General features: G+C 42.6%; 1 protein-coding gene across 1 annotated transcript in view; it reads left to right on the forward strand.

Annotated features, from left to right (window-relative positions):
• The first annotated feature begins 4,792 nt into the window (after window positions 1–4,792).
• LOC124024559 (acetylcholine receptor subunit alpha) overlaps window positions 4,793–18,104 on the forward strand; it is an 18,897-nt gene continuing 5,585 nt past the window's right edge. The window contains exons 1-7 of the mRNA XM_046338474.1: window positions 4,793–5,213; window positions 6,867–7,009; window positions 7,544–7,588; window positions 8,286–8,395; window positions 10,435–10,630; window positions 11,819–12,056; window positions 15,913–16,136. Of these exons, the coding sequence (XP_046194430.1) occupies window positions 5,159–5,213; window positions 6,867–7,009; window positions 7,544–7,588; window positions 8,286–8,395; window positions 10,435–10,630; window positions 11,819–12,056; window positions 15,913–16,136 (1,011 nt within the window). The 5' untranslated portion in view covers window positions 4,793–5,158. The remainder of the gene's footprint in view (window positions 5,214–6,866; window positions 7,010–7,543; window positions 7,589–8,285; window positions 8,396–10,434; window positions 10,631–11,818; window positions 12,057–15,912; window positions 16,137–18,104) is intronic.

The following is an 18,104-nucleotide window of genomic DNA, read 5'->3' on the forward strand; positions in this document are numbered from 1 at the left end:
AGACAGACAGACAGACAGACAGACAGACAGACAGACAGACAGACAGACAGACAGACAGACAGACAGACAGACAGACAGACAGACAGACAGACAGACAGACAGACAGACAGACAGACAGACAGACAGACAGACAGACAGACAGACAGACAGACAGACAGACAGACAGACAGACAGACAGACAGACAGACAGACAGACAGACAGACAGACAGACAGACAGACAGACAGACAGACAGACAGACAGACAGACAGACAGACAGACAGACAGACAGACAGACAGACAGACAGACGAGAGAGACAGACAGACAGACAGAGAGACAGACAGACAGACAGACAGACAGACAGACAGAGAGAGAGAGAGAGAGAGAGAGAGAGAGAGAGAGAGAGAGAGAGAGAGAGAGAGAGAGAGAGAGAGAGAGAGAGAGAGAGAGAGAGAGAGAGAGAGCATTACAGGTTGTCAGTAATGCAGGTGTGGATGTGTGTGTGTGTGTTTATAGTATTTAAACTATATATTGTATTAATGTTGTTTAACACTTAACCAGGCGTTGTGAGATCGTGTGAACTGCATGTGAGACGACCTGGAACACAGACAGCTGATGGTGTCTGATCTACCTCATCCTGTTCTCCTGCTATAGACAAGTGAATATTTATTGTGTCTGATTAAGAGATTTTGGGGCGTGGAATGTTCCCCTATGCTGGAAGTGGGGGCCTGAGTGAAAAAAGTTTAGGAACCCCCGAATTAGTTAAATAACGGTGTGTTGTTTACAATGATTTGTTTGTTTTATACGTTGTATTGTAAAACTTTTGATTGTGAAAATAATTTAATGGATTTTTACTTGACGTAGACATTTTGAATGGCAGCAGCTGACACACATTATAAAGCACCACTAGGGGATTTATAAAGCACCACGAGGGGATTTATAAAGCACCACGAGGGGATTTATACAGCACCACTAGGGGATTTATAAAGCACCACTAGAGGATTTATAAAGCACCACTAGGGGATTTATACAGCACCACTAGGGGATTTATAAAGCACCACTAGGGGATTTATAAAGCACCACCAGGGGATTTATACAGCACCACGAGGGGATTTATACAGCACCACTAGGGGATTTATACAGCACCACTAGGGGATTTATAAAGCACCACTAGGGGATTTATAAAGCACCACCAGGGGATTTATACAGCACCACGAGGGGATTTATACAGCACCACTAGGGGATTTATACAGCACCACTAGGGGATTTATAAAGCACCACTAGGGGATTTATACAGCACCACTAGGGGATTTATACAGCACCACTAGGGGATTTATAAAGCACCACGAGGGGATTTATAAAGCACCACGAGGGGATTTATACAGCACCACTAGGGGATTTATAAAGCACCACTAGAGGATTTATAAAGCACCACTAGGGATTTATACAGCACCACTAGGGGATTTATAAAGCACCACTAGGGATTTATAAAGCACCACCAGGGGATTTATACAGCACCACGAGGGGATTTATACAGCACCACTAGGGGATTTATACAGCACCACTAGGGGATTTATAAAGCACCACTAGGGGATTTATAAAGCACCACTAGGGGATTTATACAGCACCACCAGGGGATTTATAAAGCACCACTAGGGGATTTATACAGCACCACTAGGGGATTTATACAGCACCACTAGGGGATTTATACAGCACCACTAGGGGATTTATACAGCACCACTAGGGGATTTATACAGCACCACTAGGGGATTTATAAAGCACCACTAGGGGATTTATAAAGCACCACTAGGGGATTTATACAGCACCACTAGGGGATTTATACAGCACCACTAGGGGATTTATACAGCACCACTAGGGGATTTATAAAGCACCACTAGGGGATTTATAAAGCACCACTAGGGGATTTATACAGCACCACCAGGGGATTTATAAAGCACCACTAGGGGATTTATACAGCACCACTAGGGGATTTATACAGCACCACTAGGGGATTTATACAGCACCACTAGGGGATTTATAAAGCACCACTAGGGGATTTATAAAGCACCACTAGGGGATTTATAAAGCACCACTAGGGGATTTATAAAGCACCACTAGGGGATTTATACAGCACCACTAGGGGATTTATAAAGCACCACCAGGGGATTTATAAAGCACCACTAGGGGATTTATACAGCACCACTAGGGGATTTATACAGCACCACCAGGGGATTTATACAGCACCACTAGGGGATTTATACAGCACCACTAGGGGATTTATACAGCACCACCAGGGGATTTATACAGCACCACTAGGGGATTTATACAGCACCACTAGGGGATTTATAAAGCACCACTAGGGGATTTATACAGCACCACTAGGGGATTTATACAGCACCACTAGGGGATTTATACAGCACCACCAGGGGATTTATACAGCACCACTAGGGGATTTATACAGCACCACCAGGGGATTTATAAAGCACCACTAGGGATTTATAAAGCACCACTAGGGGATTTATAAAGCACCACTAGGGGATTTATACAGCACCACCAGGGGATTTATAAAGCACCACTAGGGGATTTATAAAGCACCACTAGGGGATTTATAAAGCACCACTAGGGGATTTATAAAGCACCACTAGGGGATTTATACAGCACCACTAGGGGATTTATACAGCACCACTAGGGGATTTATACAGCACCACCAGGGGATTTATAAAGCACCACTAGGGGATTTATAAAGCACCACTAGGGGATTTATAAAGCACCACTAGGGGATTTATACAGCACCACCAGGGGATTTATAAAGCACCACTAGGGGATTTATAAAGCACCACTAGGGGATTTATAAAGCACCACCAGGGGATTTATAAAGCACCACTAGGGGATTTATCCGAAAATATTTCTTAATATTTATTTTATTTATTTGAACAGGAAAAAAGAGGAGTTGATACGATACAAATGAATGTACAACTTTGCATAGTTTTCTTTCTTTTAAATATAATTTTAAAAGAATCACCAGCAGTAGCCTTTCCTGCAGGAAAAGGACCAAATCGCCCTCTAGTGGCCTCATGGGTGGAATGTTATTCAGATTTTTCATCATTTTATAATTAATAAACCTTTTAGTGGGGTGGGAGGCGCAGAAAATCTGTTTTTCTATGTCAAACGGTTTTGTTATATTTCAGTCTTCTGTGATGTATATGAAGTGTAATGTTGGGATGCAAAATCAAAATGTAAGGCATTTCAACTCTATATCTGACATGATACAGGTGTCTTCTGTTGTTAAGCCCATAACCATGTGTGTACTTTTGAAGAACAAAAACTAAACTACTTTGAGAAGAACAACATATGCAGGGCAAGAAACACTCTGCGGAAGGTCAAAGGTTCAAACAAATTTGGAAAAGAGAATTAAATTGAATGAGTCATCATTTCCACAGTGTCTGTAAAGTCCTTGATGTTCACATCCACTCCACTGGGTAAAACTGGTTGAATCCACGTTGTTGCCATGTCATTTCCACAGTGTCTGTAAAGTCATTACTGTTCACACCCACTCCACTGGGTAAAACTGGTTGAATCCACGTTGTTGCCATGTCATTTCCACAGTGTCTGTAAAGTCATTACTGTTCACACCCACTCCACTGGGTAAAACTGGTTGAATCCACGTTGTTGCCATGTCATTTCCACAGTGTCTGTAAAGTCCTTGCTGTTCACACCCACTCCACCGGGTAAAACTGGTTGAATCCACGTTGTTGCCATGTCATTTCCACATTTCTGTAAAGTCATTACTGTTCACACCCACTCCACTGGGTAAAACTGGTTGAATCCACGTTGTTGCCATGTCATTTCCACAGTGTCTGTAAAGTCCTTGCTGTTCACATCCACTCCACTGGGTAAAACTGGTTGAATCCACGTTGTTGCCATGTCATTTCCACAGTGTCTGTAAAGTCATTACTGTTCACACCCACTCCACTGGGTAAAACTGGTTGAATCCACGTTGTTGCCATGTCATTTCCACAGTGTCTGTAAAGTCCTTGCTGTTCACACCCACTCCACTGGGTAAAACTGATTGAATCCACGTTGTTGCCATGTCATTTCCACAGTGTCTGTAAAGTCATTACTGTTCACACCCACTCCACTGGGTAAAACTGGTTGAATCCACGTTGTTGCCATGTCATTTCCACAGTGTCTGTAAAGTCCTTGCTGTTCACACCCACTCCACTGGGTAAAACTGGTTGAATCCACGTTGTTGCCATGTCATTTCCACAGTGTCTGTAAAGTCCTTGCTGTTCACACCCACTCCACTGGGTAAAACTGGTTGAATCCACGTTGTTGCCATGTCATTTCCACAACAACAATTCAATGTGATGACTTTGAATCAACGTGAAAAACTGGATTTGCAAAAAGTCATCAATGTAAGGGAATTTTGTGGGGTTTTTCACCCAAGTTTGAACCTAAATCAGGGTGACATTTTTTTGTTGAATTCACGTTGAAATCACGTTAGTTGACAACTCAACCAAATGTAAATCAAGACTAGACGTTGAACTGGTGTCTGTGCCCAGTGGGATATTTGTGGTTCTGGTGAGTCCCCGACAGAGTAGACCATGACATCCTGACTATACAGGAGAAGCAGCACGTGTGAAAGTATCTCTCATACTCCCAGTGAGCGTTCCCAGCTGTCCCCCAGTACCACATGCTGTTTGGCTGCTACTGGGGGTTCAACAATAGCTCAGTCCTACTGCCCCAGAGACCACAGCCGAGCAGAGTAGACCATGACATCCTGACTATACAGGAGAAGCAGCACGTGTGAAAGTACCTCTCATACTCCCAGTGAGTGGCGCTCCCAGCTGTCCCCCAGTACCACATGCTGTCTGGCTGCTACTGGGGGTTCAACAATAGCTCAGTCCTACTGCCCCAGAGACCACAGCCGAGCAGAGTAGAGCACAGATCAGCAGAGAGAGACCATGTTGGGATAGGATCTAGTCTGTTACAAGATTACTCTGAGGCCCAGAGTAGAGCAGAACAGAGTAGAACAGACTAGAGAAGAGAAGAGCAGAACAGAGTAGAACAGACTAGAGAAGAGCAGAGTAGAACAGGGAAGAGAACAGAGCAGGTTAGATACCAGGTTATAAAGATATAAACAGTCATAGAAAATATAAACGGTCATATTATTGAACAGATGTTTTATTTGAAGGTACACCCTCTTCTGGTTGGGATTCTGGTTGTTTTAGCAGGTAAGTTATAACCTTTTGGAATGCTTTACCTATATACCTTTTCACCTATACCAGTTCTGCTGATGTGTGTTTGATTGTAGTTTTTATTGATCAGAAACACTTTTGAAATGAATCACTTGTTATTCAACCCAAACTGGATAAACATATCAACGTTGCAGAGTCAGTTTTGAGTCGGTCTTACGTTAAACCAGAGAGGACATGATTGACAGGTACAAGTGCAATGCCCCTCCTTCCATCTAGAGCTGTGTGTAAATCTCAGAGTGTCTTCTTTTTTGCAACCAAAATGCAGAGCAGGTTTTTTAAGGGAGTTACGAAGTTACTTAAATGTATACAATTGTGTAGATATATTTGGTATGGCACGGATCTCTATAGGATCATTTTCAATGGTAGAATAGGATGTAGCCAGTTAGTGATAATGAGGTATATAATGTGGGATAATGAGGTATGTGATGTGGGATAATGAGGTATATAATGTGTGATAATGAGGTATATAATGTGTGATAATGAGGTATATAATGTGTGATAATGAGGTATATGATGTGTGATAATGAGGTATATAATGTGGGATAATGAGGTATATAATGTGGGATAATGAGGTATATAATGTGGGATAATGAGGTATATAATGTGTGATAATGAGGTATATAATGTGGGATAATGAGGTATATAATGTGTGATAATCAGGTATATAATGTGGGATAATGGGGTATATAATGTGTGATAATCAGGTATATAATGTGGGATAATGAGGTATATAATGTGGGATAATCAGGTATATAATGTGGGATAATGAGGTATATAATGTGTGATAATGAGGTATATAATGTGGGATAATGAGGTATATAATGTGTGATAATCAGGTATATAATGTGGGATAATGGGGTATATAATGTGTGATAATCAGGTATATAATGTGGGATAATCCGGTATATAATGTGGGATAATAAGGTATATAATGTGGGATAATGAGGTATATAATGTGTGATAATGAGGTATATAATGTGGGATAATGGGGTATATAATGTGTGATAATATCAACTTCCGAGTCTATAAACGTTGTGATAATCCAGAACAACTCTTAACTAACAGCATGGTCTCTAAAAATAGGAATAGTCCTGGTGGATCATCTTTCCCAGCCTGATAAATGCTTGGTGTATGTGTCATGAATTCCTGCTGGTCCACGTTGACTCAGCTGCTCTCTGCATTGTTGCTTCAGCCCCATCAGCGCTAAGCCGACACTACAACAAGTAGGCTTAAAGTATGCCCACTTACTTTAGAGGACTTATAAAGTGTGGTTATTCACTTAAGATAATATATAATAATAATAATATATAATAATATAATATAATAATAATAATATCTAATAATATAAATAATATATAATAATATAAATAATATATAATAATAATAATATCTAATAATATAAATAATATATAATAATATAAATAATATATAATAATAATAAATGAAGAGAACACTTCTATACCTGGGTTCTCATGAGTTCCCCATGTGCTTTCTCAGATATCAAATATATATTTGAGTGTGTGCGTGTGTCTATATTAGATATAGCCTTGACTATTCATCTTCGGTGTGTGTGTGTGTGTTTGTGTGTGTGTGTGTGTGTTCCCCTGTGTGTGTGTGTGTTCCCTGCAGGTTCAGCCAGGTGTTCAGAAGATGAGACACGTCTGGTTAAAACCCTGTTCACCGGCTATAACAAGGTGGTCCGCCCTGTCAATCACTTCAGAGATCCGGTGGTGGTGACCGTAGGCTTGCAGCTCATCCAGCTCATTAGTGTGGTGAGGAATATAGGACTGCTTATAGGACTGGACATGGTTCCTTCTTCTCCTTCTTCTCCTTCTTCTTCTCCTCCTTTTTCTTCTCCTTCTTCTTCTCCTTTTTCTTCTCCTTCTTCTTCTCCTCCTTTTTCTTCTCCTTCTTCTTCTCCTCCTTCTTCTTCTCCTTCTTCTTCTCCTCCCTTTTCTTCTCCTTCTTCTTCTCCTTCTCCTTCTCCTTCTTCTTCTCCTCCTCTTCTTCTTCTTCTTCTTCTTCTTCTTCTTCTTCTTCTTCTTCTTCTCCTTCTTCTTCTTCTTCTTCTTCTTCTCCTTCTCCTTCTTCTTCTCCTCCTTCTTCTTCTTCTTCTTCTTCTTCTTCTTCTTCTTCTTCTTCTTCTTCTTCTTCTTCTTCTTCTTCTTCTTCTTCTTCTTCTTCTTCTTCTTCTTCTTCTTCTTCTTCTTCTTCTTCTTCTTCTTCTTCTCCTTCTCCTTCTCCTTCTTCTTGTCCTTCTTCTTCGTCTCCTTCTTATACAAAGTATCTTCCCTTGTCTTTGTCAGGATGAAGTCAATCAAATTGTGACCAGTAATGTGCGTCTGAAACAGGTATGGTTTCTCACTGACCTGCGTGTGTCGTTCTTCTCAATGTCGTTTTTGTTCTTCAATTTAAACCACACTTTTTTTGTGGTTGTGTTTTATTCAGATATGGGAGGTTGTGTTGTATTTAGATATGGGAGGTTGTGTTGTATTTAGACATGGGAGGTTGTGTTGTACTCAGATATGGGAGGTTGTGTTGTACTCAGATATGGGAGGTTGTGTTGTACTCAGATATGGGAGGCTGTGTTGTATTCAGATATGGGAGGTTGTGTTGTATTTAGATATGGGAGGTTGTGTTGTATTTAGATATGGGAGGTTGTGTTGTACTCAGATATGGGAGGTTGTGTTGTACTCAGATATGGGAGGTTGTGTTGTACTCAGATATGGGAGGTTGTGTTGTATTTAGACATGGGAGGTTGTGTTGTACTCAGATATGGGAGGTTGTGTTGTACTCAGACATGGGAGGTTGTGTTGTATTTAGATATGGGAGGCTGTGTTGTACTCAGATATGGGAGGTTGTGTTGTATTCAGACATGGGAGGTTGTGTTGTACTCAGATATGGGAGGTTGTGTTGTACTCAGATATGGGAGGTTGTGTTGTACTCAGATATGGGAGGTTGTGTTGTACTCAGATATGGGAGGTTGTGTTGTATTTAGATATGGGAGGTTGTATTGTACTCAGATATGGGAGGTTGTGTTGTACTCAGATATGGGAGGATGTGAATCTGAAGTGGAACCCTGATGATTATAATGGAATTAAGAAGATCAGAATCCCTTCTACAGACATCTGGCGTCCTGACCTCGTGCTCTATAACAAGTAAGAACAAGTCCACGCTTTTACTTTGACCGATGTACAGTATTCATTGACTTGATGAGGCCTATTAGATAATACCTTTTCAGAAGCCAGTCTATTCCTGAAGGGCAGTTAGTGATAGAGACCAAAGGGGATCACATTTAAATGTTTTCTTTATTTAAGCTTTATTTAACTGGGCAAGTCCGTTAAGAACAAATTGTTATTTACAACGACGGCCTAAGCCGGCCAAACCCTGACGCGGACGACGCTGGGCCCATTGGGACTCCCAATCACGGCCGGTTGTGATACAGCCTGGAATCGAACCAGGGTGTCTGTAGTGACGCCGCTAACACTAATATGCAGTGCCTTAGACAGCTGCAGCTTTAACCCCAAACAGCAAGCAATGCAGATGTAGAAGCACGGTGGCTAGGAAAAACTCCATAGAAAGGCAGGAACCTAGAAAGAAACCTAGAGAGGCACCAGGCTCTGAGGGGTGGCCAGTCCTCTTCTGGCTGTGCCGGGTGGAGATTATAACAGAACACGGCCAAGATGTTCAAACGTTCCTAGATGACCAGCAGGGTCAAGGTCACAGTGGTTGTAGAGGGTGCAACAGGTCAGCACCTCAGGAGTAAATGTCAGTTGGCTTTAAATAGCCAAACATTCAGAGTTAGAGACAGCAGGTGCGGTAGAGAGAGACAGTCATAGGTGAAATATTATAGTTAGTGGTTTTATCATTTGATTATGCTATGTTTAGAAAACATATAAGTCATTTCAAGCCTTATTTGGGGTGGCAGGGTAGCCTAGTGGTTAGAGAGTTGGACTAGGAACTGGAAGGTTGCAAGTTCAAACCCCCGAGCTGACAATGTGCTAATCTGTCGTTCTGCACCTGAACAGGCAGTTAACCCACTGTTCCTAGGCCGGCATTGAAAATAAGAATTTGTTCTTAACTGACTTGCCTGGTAAAATTATTCAAACAGTTTTGTTGAATAGGAAATACATCATATAATATATTTTAATCAAATTGGTTTCATATTTGTACTGTGTACTTATGTCCTCCAAAGTGACGACACCTCAGCAATTTATCACTATTTTTTACCAGAAAGGTGAGATTTTAGCCTTTGAGTATGCAACATTACTAGTTATTGTTTATGGCCCTCTCATTAAATAATATATTTGGGGAATTACGTAGATTAAATTTTTGATGCCATTTAGTTACATTTAACTGGTTGTCTTTAATCTACCTGACTTTTTGTCCATCACCCCTGAAACAACATGTTTGTCATAATTGAGATGTTTTCAGCATTCCCTGATGATCTAATCAGGCTAACACAATTCCCCACGGGAATCCATTGATTCTGATGCTAATAGGTGTAATAGAAAAATGACTTACTTACCTCATTTGTTTGATATTAATAGTAAACGATTCAGTATTTAACTAAGAGTAAGACTGGCCTGCTAAAGCTGAGTTTTCATGGTGTCCACTCTAGCTTCCTGCAGCTAGTCTGGGCACTGAGGACATGGGTTATACTAGAGGGTGATACATCTGTACTGACACATTATATTCTATGATCAGTGGTGCACTGAGAAAGATGTATTCCATGGACAGGATGTGGGGTGGTTTTAACTGAGATAGAGATCGCCTGGAGGAACAGAACAAAGGCCTCAGTACTTCTGATTATCCTGGCATCTGGGAGACAGCTGATGACCAGAGGATGAACCCAAAGTGGCTTATGGTGCCCCCAATCTATATGGGAGGGGTGGAACAAAGTATTCTGGATAGTAGCTATATAAACAGTGCATTGTCTGTAAAGGGAAGGCTCTCAGTCCAATGGTCAAGACTGTTGGGCTGACGGTTTCATTATTGCAATAATTAATAATCAATATTAAATAAAGACGATTGAAGAAATGACCAAGTCTCTCTCAGTACTGAATTTCCACGACATTTGTCAATTTATCCCTGCAGTCCAGATGGAGACTTTGGTTAGCTTAGCAGGCTAACGCCAGAGCCCATAGGAATCCATTGACTCCGATGCTAACGAGTCAATCCTCTCCACTTCCTGCAGTGCAGATGGAGACTTTGCAATCGTCCATGAGACCAAGGTGCTGCTGGAGCACACAGGTCTGATCACCTGGAACCCTCCGGCCATCTTTAAGAGCTACTGTGAGATCATTGTGCTTCACTTCCCCTTCGACCTGCAGAACTGCAGTATGAAGCTGGGGACTTGGACCTACGACGGCAACCTGGTAGTGGTCAACCCGGTGAGAGGTTTGAAAAGCACAAATATCCAAAAAGCACATCTGAAAATGTTCCAGGTCCGGGGTGTAAAATAGAAAAAATCACACGAAAATGAATATAAATAGTAACAATCCTATGAAAAGGAGCTTTAATAGTAACAATCCCATGAAAAGGAGTAGATATAGTAACAATCCCATGAAAAGGAGTAGATATAGTAACAATCCCATGAAAAAAGTAGAAATAGTAACAATCCCATTAAAAAGTGTAGAAATAGTAACAATCCCACAAAAAGGAGTAGAAATAGAAGCAATCCCATGAAAAGGAGTAGAAATAGTAACAATCCCAGAAAAAGGAGTAGAAATAGAAGCAATCCCATGAAAAGGAGTAGAAATAGTAACAATCCCAGAAAAAGGAGTAGAAATAGAAGCAATCCCATGAAAAGGAATAGAAATAGTAACAATCACATGAAAAAGAGTAGAAATAGTAACAATCCCATTAAAAAGTGTAGAAATAGAAGCAATCCCATGAAAAGGAGTAGAAATAGTAACAATCCCATGAAAAAAGTAGAAATAGTAACAATCCCATTAAAAAGTGTAGAAATAGAAGCAATCCCATGAAAAAAAGTAGAAATAGAAGCAATCCCATGAAAAGGAGTAGAAATAGTAACAATCCCATGAAAAGGAGTAGAAATTGTAACAATCCCATGAAAAGGAATAGAAATAGTAACAATCACATGAAAAAGAGTAGAAATAGTAACAATCCCATTAAAAAGTGTAGAAATAGAAGCAATCCCATGAAAAGGAGTAGAAATAGTAACAATCCCATGAAAAGGAGTAGAAATAGTAACAATCCCATGAAAAGGAGTAGAAATTGTAACAATCCCATGAAAAGGAATAGAAATAGTAACAATCACATGAAAAAGAGTAGAAATAGTAACAATCCCATTAAAAAGTGTAGAAATAGAAGCAATCCCATGAAAAGGAGTAGAAATAGTAACAATCCCATGAAAAGGAGTAGAAATAGCCGCACCTGTTGTATGCTCCCACATAGTTTAAACCAGCCTCTCCAGCATAATGTGTATTTGTGTATATTGGAGGGGATGGGAAAAAAATAATTGTCATCCCATATGAACTAATAAAGTATATCTTATCTTAATTTAACCAGTAAAGTATTGACCCTAGCCCTGTACCCGTCCCCTGTCCCCCCTCTAGGACAACGACCGGCCTGACCTGAGTAACTTCATGGAGAGTGGTGAGTGGGTGATGCAGGACTATAGGAGCTGGAAGCACTGGGTGTACTATGCCTGCTGCCCTGACACGCCCTACCTGGACATCACCTACCACTTCCTGATGCTGAGGCTGCCTCTCTACTTCATCGTCAACGTCATCATCCCCTGTATGCTGTTCTCCTTCCTGACTGGACTGGTCTTCTACCTCCCCACTGACTCTGGTAGGCCTGCTGTTCTCCTTCCTGACTAGACTGGTCTTCTACACCCTGACTGACTCTGGTAGGCCTGCTGTTCTCCTTCCTGACTAGACTGGTCTTCTACACCCTGACTGACTCTGGTAGGCCTGCTGTTCTCCTTCCTGACTGGACTGGTCTTCTACCTCCCCACTGACTCTGGTAGGCCTGCTGTTCTCCTTCCTGACTAGACTGGTCTTCTACACCCTGACTGACTCTGGTAGGCCTGCTGTTCTCCTTCCTGACTGGACTGGTCTTCTACCTCCCCACTGACTCTGGTAGGCCTGCTGTTCTCCTTCCTGACTGGACTGGTCTTCTACCTCCCCACTGACTCTGGTAGGCCTGCTGTTCTCCTTCCTGACTAGACTGGTCTTCTACCTCCCCACTGACTCTGGTAGGCCTGCTGTTCTCCTTCCTGACTAGACTGGTCTTCTACACCCTGACTGACTCTGGTAGGCCTGCTGTTCTCCTTCCTGACTAGACTGGTCTTCTACACCCTGACTGACTCTGGTAGGCCTGCTGTTCTCCTTTCTGACTAGACTGGTCTTCTACACCGTGACTGACTCTGGTAAGCCTGCTGTTCTCCTTCCTGACTAGACTGGTCTTCTACACCCTGACTGACTCTGGTAGGCCTGCTGTTCTCCTTCCTGACTGGACTGGTCTTCTACCTCCCCACTGACTCTGGTAGGCCTGCTGTTCTCCTTCCTGACTAGACTGGTCTTCTACACCCTGACTGACTCTGGTAGGCCTGCTGTTCTCCTTTCTGACTAGACTGGTCTTCTACACCGTGACTGACTCTGGTAAGCCTGCTGTTCTCCTTCCTGACTAGACTGGTCTTCTACACCCTGACTGACTCTGGTAGGCCTGCTGTTCTCCTTTCTGACTAGACTGGTCTTCTACACCGTGACTGACTCTGGTAGGCCTGCTGTTCTCCTTTCTGACTAGACTGGTCTTCTACCTCCCCACTGACTCTGGTAGGCCTGCTGTTCTCCTTCCTGACTAGACTGGTCTTCTACACCCTGACTGACTCTGGTAGGCCTGCTGTTCTCCTTCCTGACTAGACTGGTCTTCTACCTCCCCACTGACTCTGGTAGGCCTGCTGTTCTCCTTCCTGACTAGACTGGTCTTCTACACCCTGACTGACTCTGGTAGGCCTGCTGTTCTCCTTTCTGACTAGACTGGTCTTCTACACCGTGACTGACTCTGGTAGGCCTGCTGTTCTCCTTCCTGACTAGACTGGTCTTCTACACCCTGACTGACTCTGGTAGGCCTGCTGTTCTCCTTTCTGACTAGACTGGTCTTCTACACCGTGACTGACTCTGGTAAGCCTGCTGTTCTCCTTCCTGACTAGACTGGTCTTCTACACCCTGACTGACTCTGGTAGGCCTGCTGTTCTCCTTCCTGACTGGACTGGTCTTCTACCTCCCCACTGACTCTGGTAGGCCTGCTGTTCTCCTTCCTGACTAGACTGGTCTTCTACACCCTGACTGACTCTGGTAGGCCTGCTGTTCTCCTTTCTGACTAGACTGGTCTTCTACACCGTGACTGACTCTGGTAAGCCTGCTGTTCTCCTTCCTGACTAGACTGGTCTTCTACACCCTGACTGACTCTGGTAGGCCTGCTGTTCTCCTTTCTGACTAGACTGGTCTTCTACACCGTGACTGACTCTGGTAGGCCTGCTGTTCTCCTTCCTGACTAGACTGGTCTTCTACACCCTGACTGACTCTGGTAGGCCTGCTGTTCTCCTTCCTGACTAGACTGGTCTTCTACCTCCCCACTGACTCTGGTAGGCCTGCTGTTCTCCTTCCTGACTAGACTGGTCTTCTACACCCTGACTGACTCTGGTAGGCCTGCTGTTCTCCTTTCTGACTAGACTGGTCTTCTACACCGTGACTGACTCTGGTAAGCCTGCTGTTCTCCTTCCTGACTAGACTGGTCTTCTACACCCTGACTGACTCTGGTAGGCCTGCTGTTCTCCTTTCTGACTAGACTGGTCTTCTACACCGTGACTGACTCTGGTAGGCCTGCTGTTCTCCTTTCTGACTAGACTGGTCTTCTACACCCTGACTGACTCTGGTAGGCCTGCTGTTCTCCTTTCTGACTAGACTGGTCTTCTACACCGTGACTGACTCTGGTAGGCCTGCTGTTCTCCTTTCTGACTAGACTGGTCTTCTACACCGTGACTGACTCTGGTAAGCCTGCTGTTCTCCTTCCTGACTAGACTGGTCTTCTACCTCCCCACTGACTCTGGTAGGCCTGCTGTTCTCCTTCCTGACTAGACTGGTCTTCTACCTCCCCACTGACTCTGGTAGGCCTGCTGTTCTCCTTCCTGACTGACTCTGGTAGGCCTGCTGTTCTCCTTCCTGACTAGACTGGTCTTCTACCTCCCCACTGACTCTGGTAGGCCTGCTGTTCTCCTTCCTGACTAGACTGGTCTTCTACCTCCCCACTGACTCTGGTAAGCCTGCTGTTCTCCTTCCTGACTGGACTGGTCTTCTACCTCCCCACTGACTCTGGTAGGCCTGCTGTTCTCCTTCCTGACTAGACTGGTCTTCTACCTCCCCACTGACTCTGGTAGGCCTGCTGTTCTCCTTCCTGACTGGACTGGTCTTCTACCTCCCCACTGACTCTGGTAGGCCTGCTGTTCTCCTTCCTGACTAGACTGGTCTTCTACCTCCCCACTGACTCTGGTAGGCCTGCTGTTCTCCTTCCCACTGACTCTGGTAAGCCTGCTGTTCTCCTTCCTGACTGGACTGGTCTTCTACCTCCCCACTGACTCTGGTAGACCTGCTGAAAATTCAAATTCACAAATTTCCCCACATTTACATATAATGGAAATGTGTATTTTCTTGGCTCACTCACGTACAGTACAATACATATAAAACAACAATCCCCACAAGCCCTGGACCAATTGGGTCTGTCGAACGTTTTCACAAAGGCAGTAACAGTTTCTCAATAAATAGTCCTGAGAGTGTTACCATCTGTTTGAATAGATCACATATGTCAGTGGTTTTAGAGTTGTATTGTTGTGTTTGACTCCTCTAACCATGTCTCTGTATGTGAGAAGATGACCCTGTCTATCTGTCCTGCTGTCTCTCACTGTGGTCTTGTTGTGTTGGACTCCTCTAACCATGTCTCTGTATGTGAGAAGATGACCCTGTCTATCTGTCCTGCTGTCTCTCACTGTGGTCTTGTTGTGTTGGACTCCTCTAACCATGTCTCTGTATGTGAGAAGATGCCCCTGTCTATATGTCTCTCACTGCTGTCTTGTTGTGTTGGACTCCTCTAACCATGTCTCTGTATGTGAGAAGATGACCCTGTCTATATGTCCTGCTGTCTCCGACTGTGGACTTGTTGTTGTTGTTGTTGACACCAGTGTCTCTGTTCCATACAGGTGAGAAGATGACCTTGTCTATCTGTCCTGCTGTCTCTGACTGTGGTCTTGTTGTGGTTAATGTTGATGTTGATGTTGTTGTTGATGTTGTTGATGTTGATGTTGTTGTTGATGTTGTTGTTGTTGATGTTGTTGTTGTTGTTGACTCCTGTGTTTCTGCTCCATACCGGTGAGAAGATGACCCTGTCTATCTGTCCTGCTCTCTCTGACTGTGGTCTTGTTGTTGTTGTTAAAGTTGATGATGTTGTTGATGATGTTGATGTTGTTGTTGTTCTTGATGATGTTGTTGATGTTGTTGTTGTTGTTGACACCAGTATCTCTGTTCCATACAGGTGAGAAGATGACCCTGTCTATCTGTCCTGCTCTCTCTGACTGTGGTCTTGTTGTTGTTAATGTTGTTGTTGTTGTTGTTGTTGTTGTTGTTGACACCAGTGTCTCTGTTCCATACAGGTGAGAAGATGACCCTGTCTATCTCTGTCCTGCTGTCTCTCACTGTGTTTCTGCTGGTCATCGTGGAGCTCATCCCCTCCACCTCCAGTGCGGTGCCTCTCATTGGGAAGTACATGCTCTTCACCATGGTCTTCGTCATAGCCTCCATCGTCATCACCGTCATCGTCATCAACACACACCACCGCTCTCCCAGTACACACACAATGCCCCAGTGGGTCCGCAAGGTAGGTCAACCGACCGACCGATCGATCAATAAATCCATCAGTCAGTCAATAAATAAATCAGTCAGTCAATCAGTCAAACAGTCAGTCAATCAGTCAATAAATCAGTCAGTCAGTCAATAAATCAGTCAATCAGTCAGTCAATCAATAAATAAATCAGTCAGTCAATCAGTCAGTCAGTCAGTCAATAAATAAATCAGTCAGTCAGTCAGTCAATAAATCAATCAATCAATCAATCAATCAGCCAGTCAATCAAGATAGGTCAACCAACCGACCGACCGACCGATCGATAAATCAATCAATCAGTCAGTCAGTCGGTCAATAAATCAGTCAACAAGGCAGTCAATCAGTCAGTAAATAAATCAGTCAATAAATAAATAAATCAGTCAGTCAATGAGTCAGTCAGTCAGTCAATAAATAAATCAGTCAGTCAGTCAATAAATCAATAAATCAATCAGTCAGTCAGTCAATCAGTCAGTCAGTCAGTCAGTCAATTATTAAATCAATAAATCAATCAGTCAGTCAATCAAGGTAGGTCAACCAACCGGCTGACCGACCGATCGATGAATCAATCAGTCAGTCAATCAGTCAGTCAGTCAGTCAATAAATCAATCAATCAGTCGGTCAATAAATCAGTCAATCAGTCAATAAATAAATCAGTCAGTCAGTCAATAAATTAGTCAGTCAGTCAATAAATCAGTCAATCAGTCAGTCAATCAGTCAGTCAGTCAGTCAGTCAATCAGTCAGTCAATCAGTCAGTCAGTCAATAAATCAATCAGTCAGTCAATCAAAGTAGGTCAACCGACCGACCGACCGATCGATCGATCAATAAATCAATCAGTCAATCAGTCAGTCAGTCAATCAATCAGTCAGTCAATAAATCAGTCAGTCAATAAATCAATCAGTCCGTCAGTCAGTCAGTCAATAAATCAGTCAGTCAATAAATCAGTCAGTCAATCAATCAGTCAATCAGTCAATAAATCAATCAGTCAATCAATCAGTCAGTCAGTCAATAAATAAATCAGTCAGTCAATAAATCAATCAGTCAGTCAGTCAATAAATCAGTCAGTCAATAAATCAATCAGTCAGTCAGTCAATAAATCAGTCAGTCAGTTAATCAATCAGTCAGTCAATCAATCAGTCAGTCAGTCAGTCAATAAATCAGTCAGTCAATCAATCAGTCAGTCAATAAATAAATCAGTCAGTCAGTAAATAAATCAGTCAGTCAATAAATCAATCAGTCAGTCAGTCAATAAATCAGTCAGTCAGTTAATCAATCAGTCAGTCAATCAAGGTAAGTCATCCAACCGACTGACCAATCAGTCAGTCAGTCAGTCAATAAATCAGTCAGTCAATCAATCAGTCAGTCAGTCAATAAATAAATCAGTCAGTCAATAAATCAATCTGTCAGTCAATCAATAAATCAATCAGTCAGTCAATAAATCAATCAGTCAGTCAATCAGTCAGACAGTCAATCAGTCAGTCAATAAATCAATCAGTCAGTCAGTCAATAAATCAGTCAGTCAGTTAATCAATCAGTCAGTCAATCAAGGTAGGTCAACCAACCGACTGACCAATCAGTCAGTCATTCAGTCAATAAATCAGTCAGTCAATCAATCAGTCAGTCAGTCAATAAATAAATCAGTCAGTCAATAAATCAATCTGTCAGTCAATCAATAAATCAATCAGTCAGTCATTAAATCAATCAGTCAATCAGTCAGTCAATAAATCAATCAGTCAGTCAATCAGTCAGACAGTCAATCAGTCAGTCAATAAATCAATCAGTCAGTCAATCAGTCAGTCAGTCAGTCAATAAATCAATCAATCAGTCATTCAATCAATAAATCAATCAGTCAATCAATCAATCAATCAATCAATCAATCAATCAATCAATCAATCAATCAAGTAGGTAGACTCGGTACGATGGACAAAGTGAATGTCAGCACATCTCATTCCTAATTTAGCGAAGT

This window comes from Oncorhynchus gorbuscha, unplaced genomic scaffold (genome assembly GCF_021184085.1).
Source record: "Oncorhynchus gorbuscha isolate QuinsamMale2020 ecotype Even-year unplaced genomic scaffold, OgorEven_v1.0 Un_scaffold_1925, whole genome shotgun sequence".
Classification (NCBI taxonomy): Eukaryota; Metazoa; Chordata; class Actinopteri; order Salmoniformes; family Salmonidae; genus Oncorhynchus; species Oncorhynchus gorbuscha.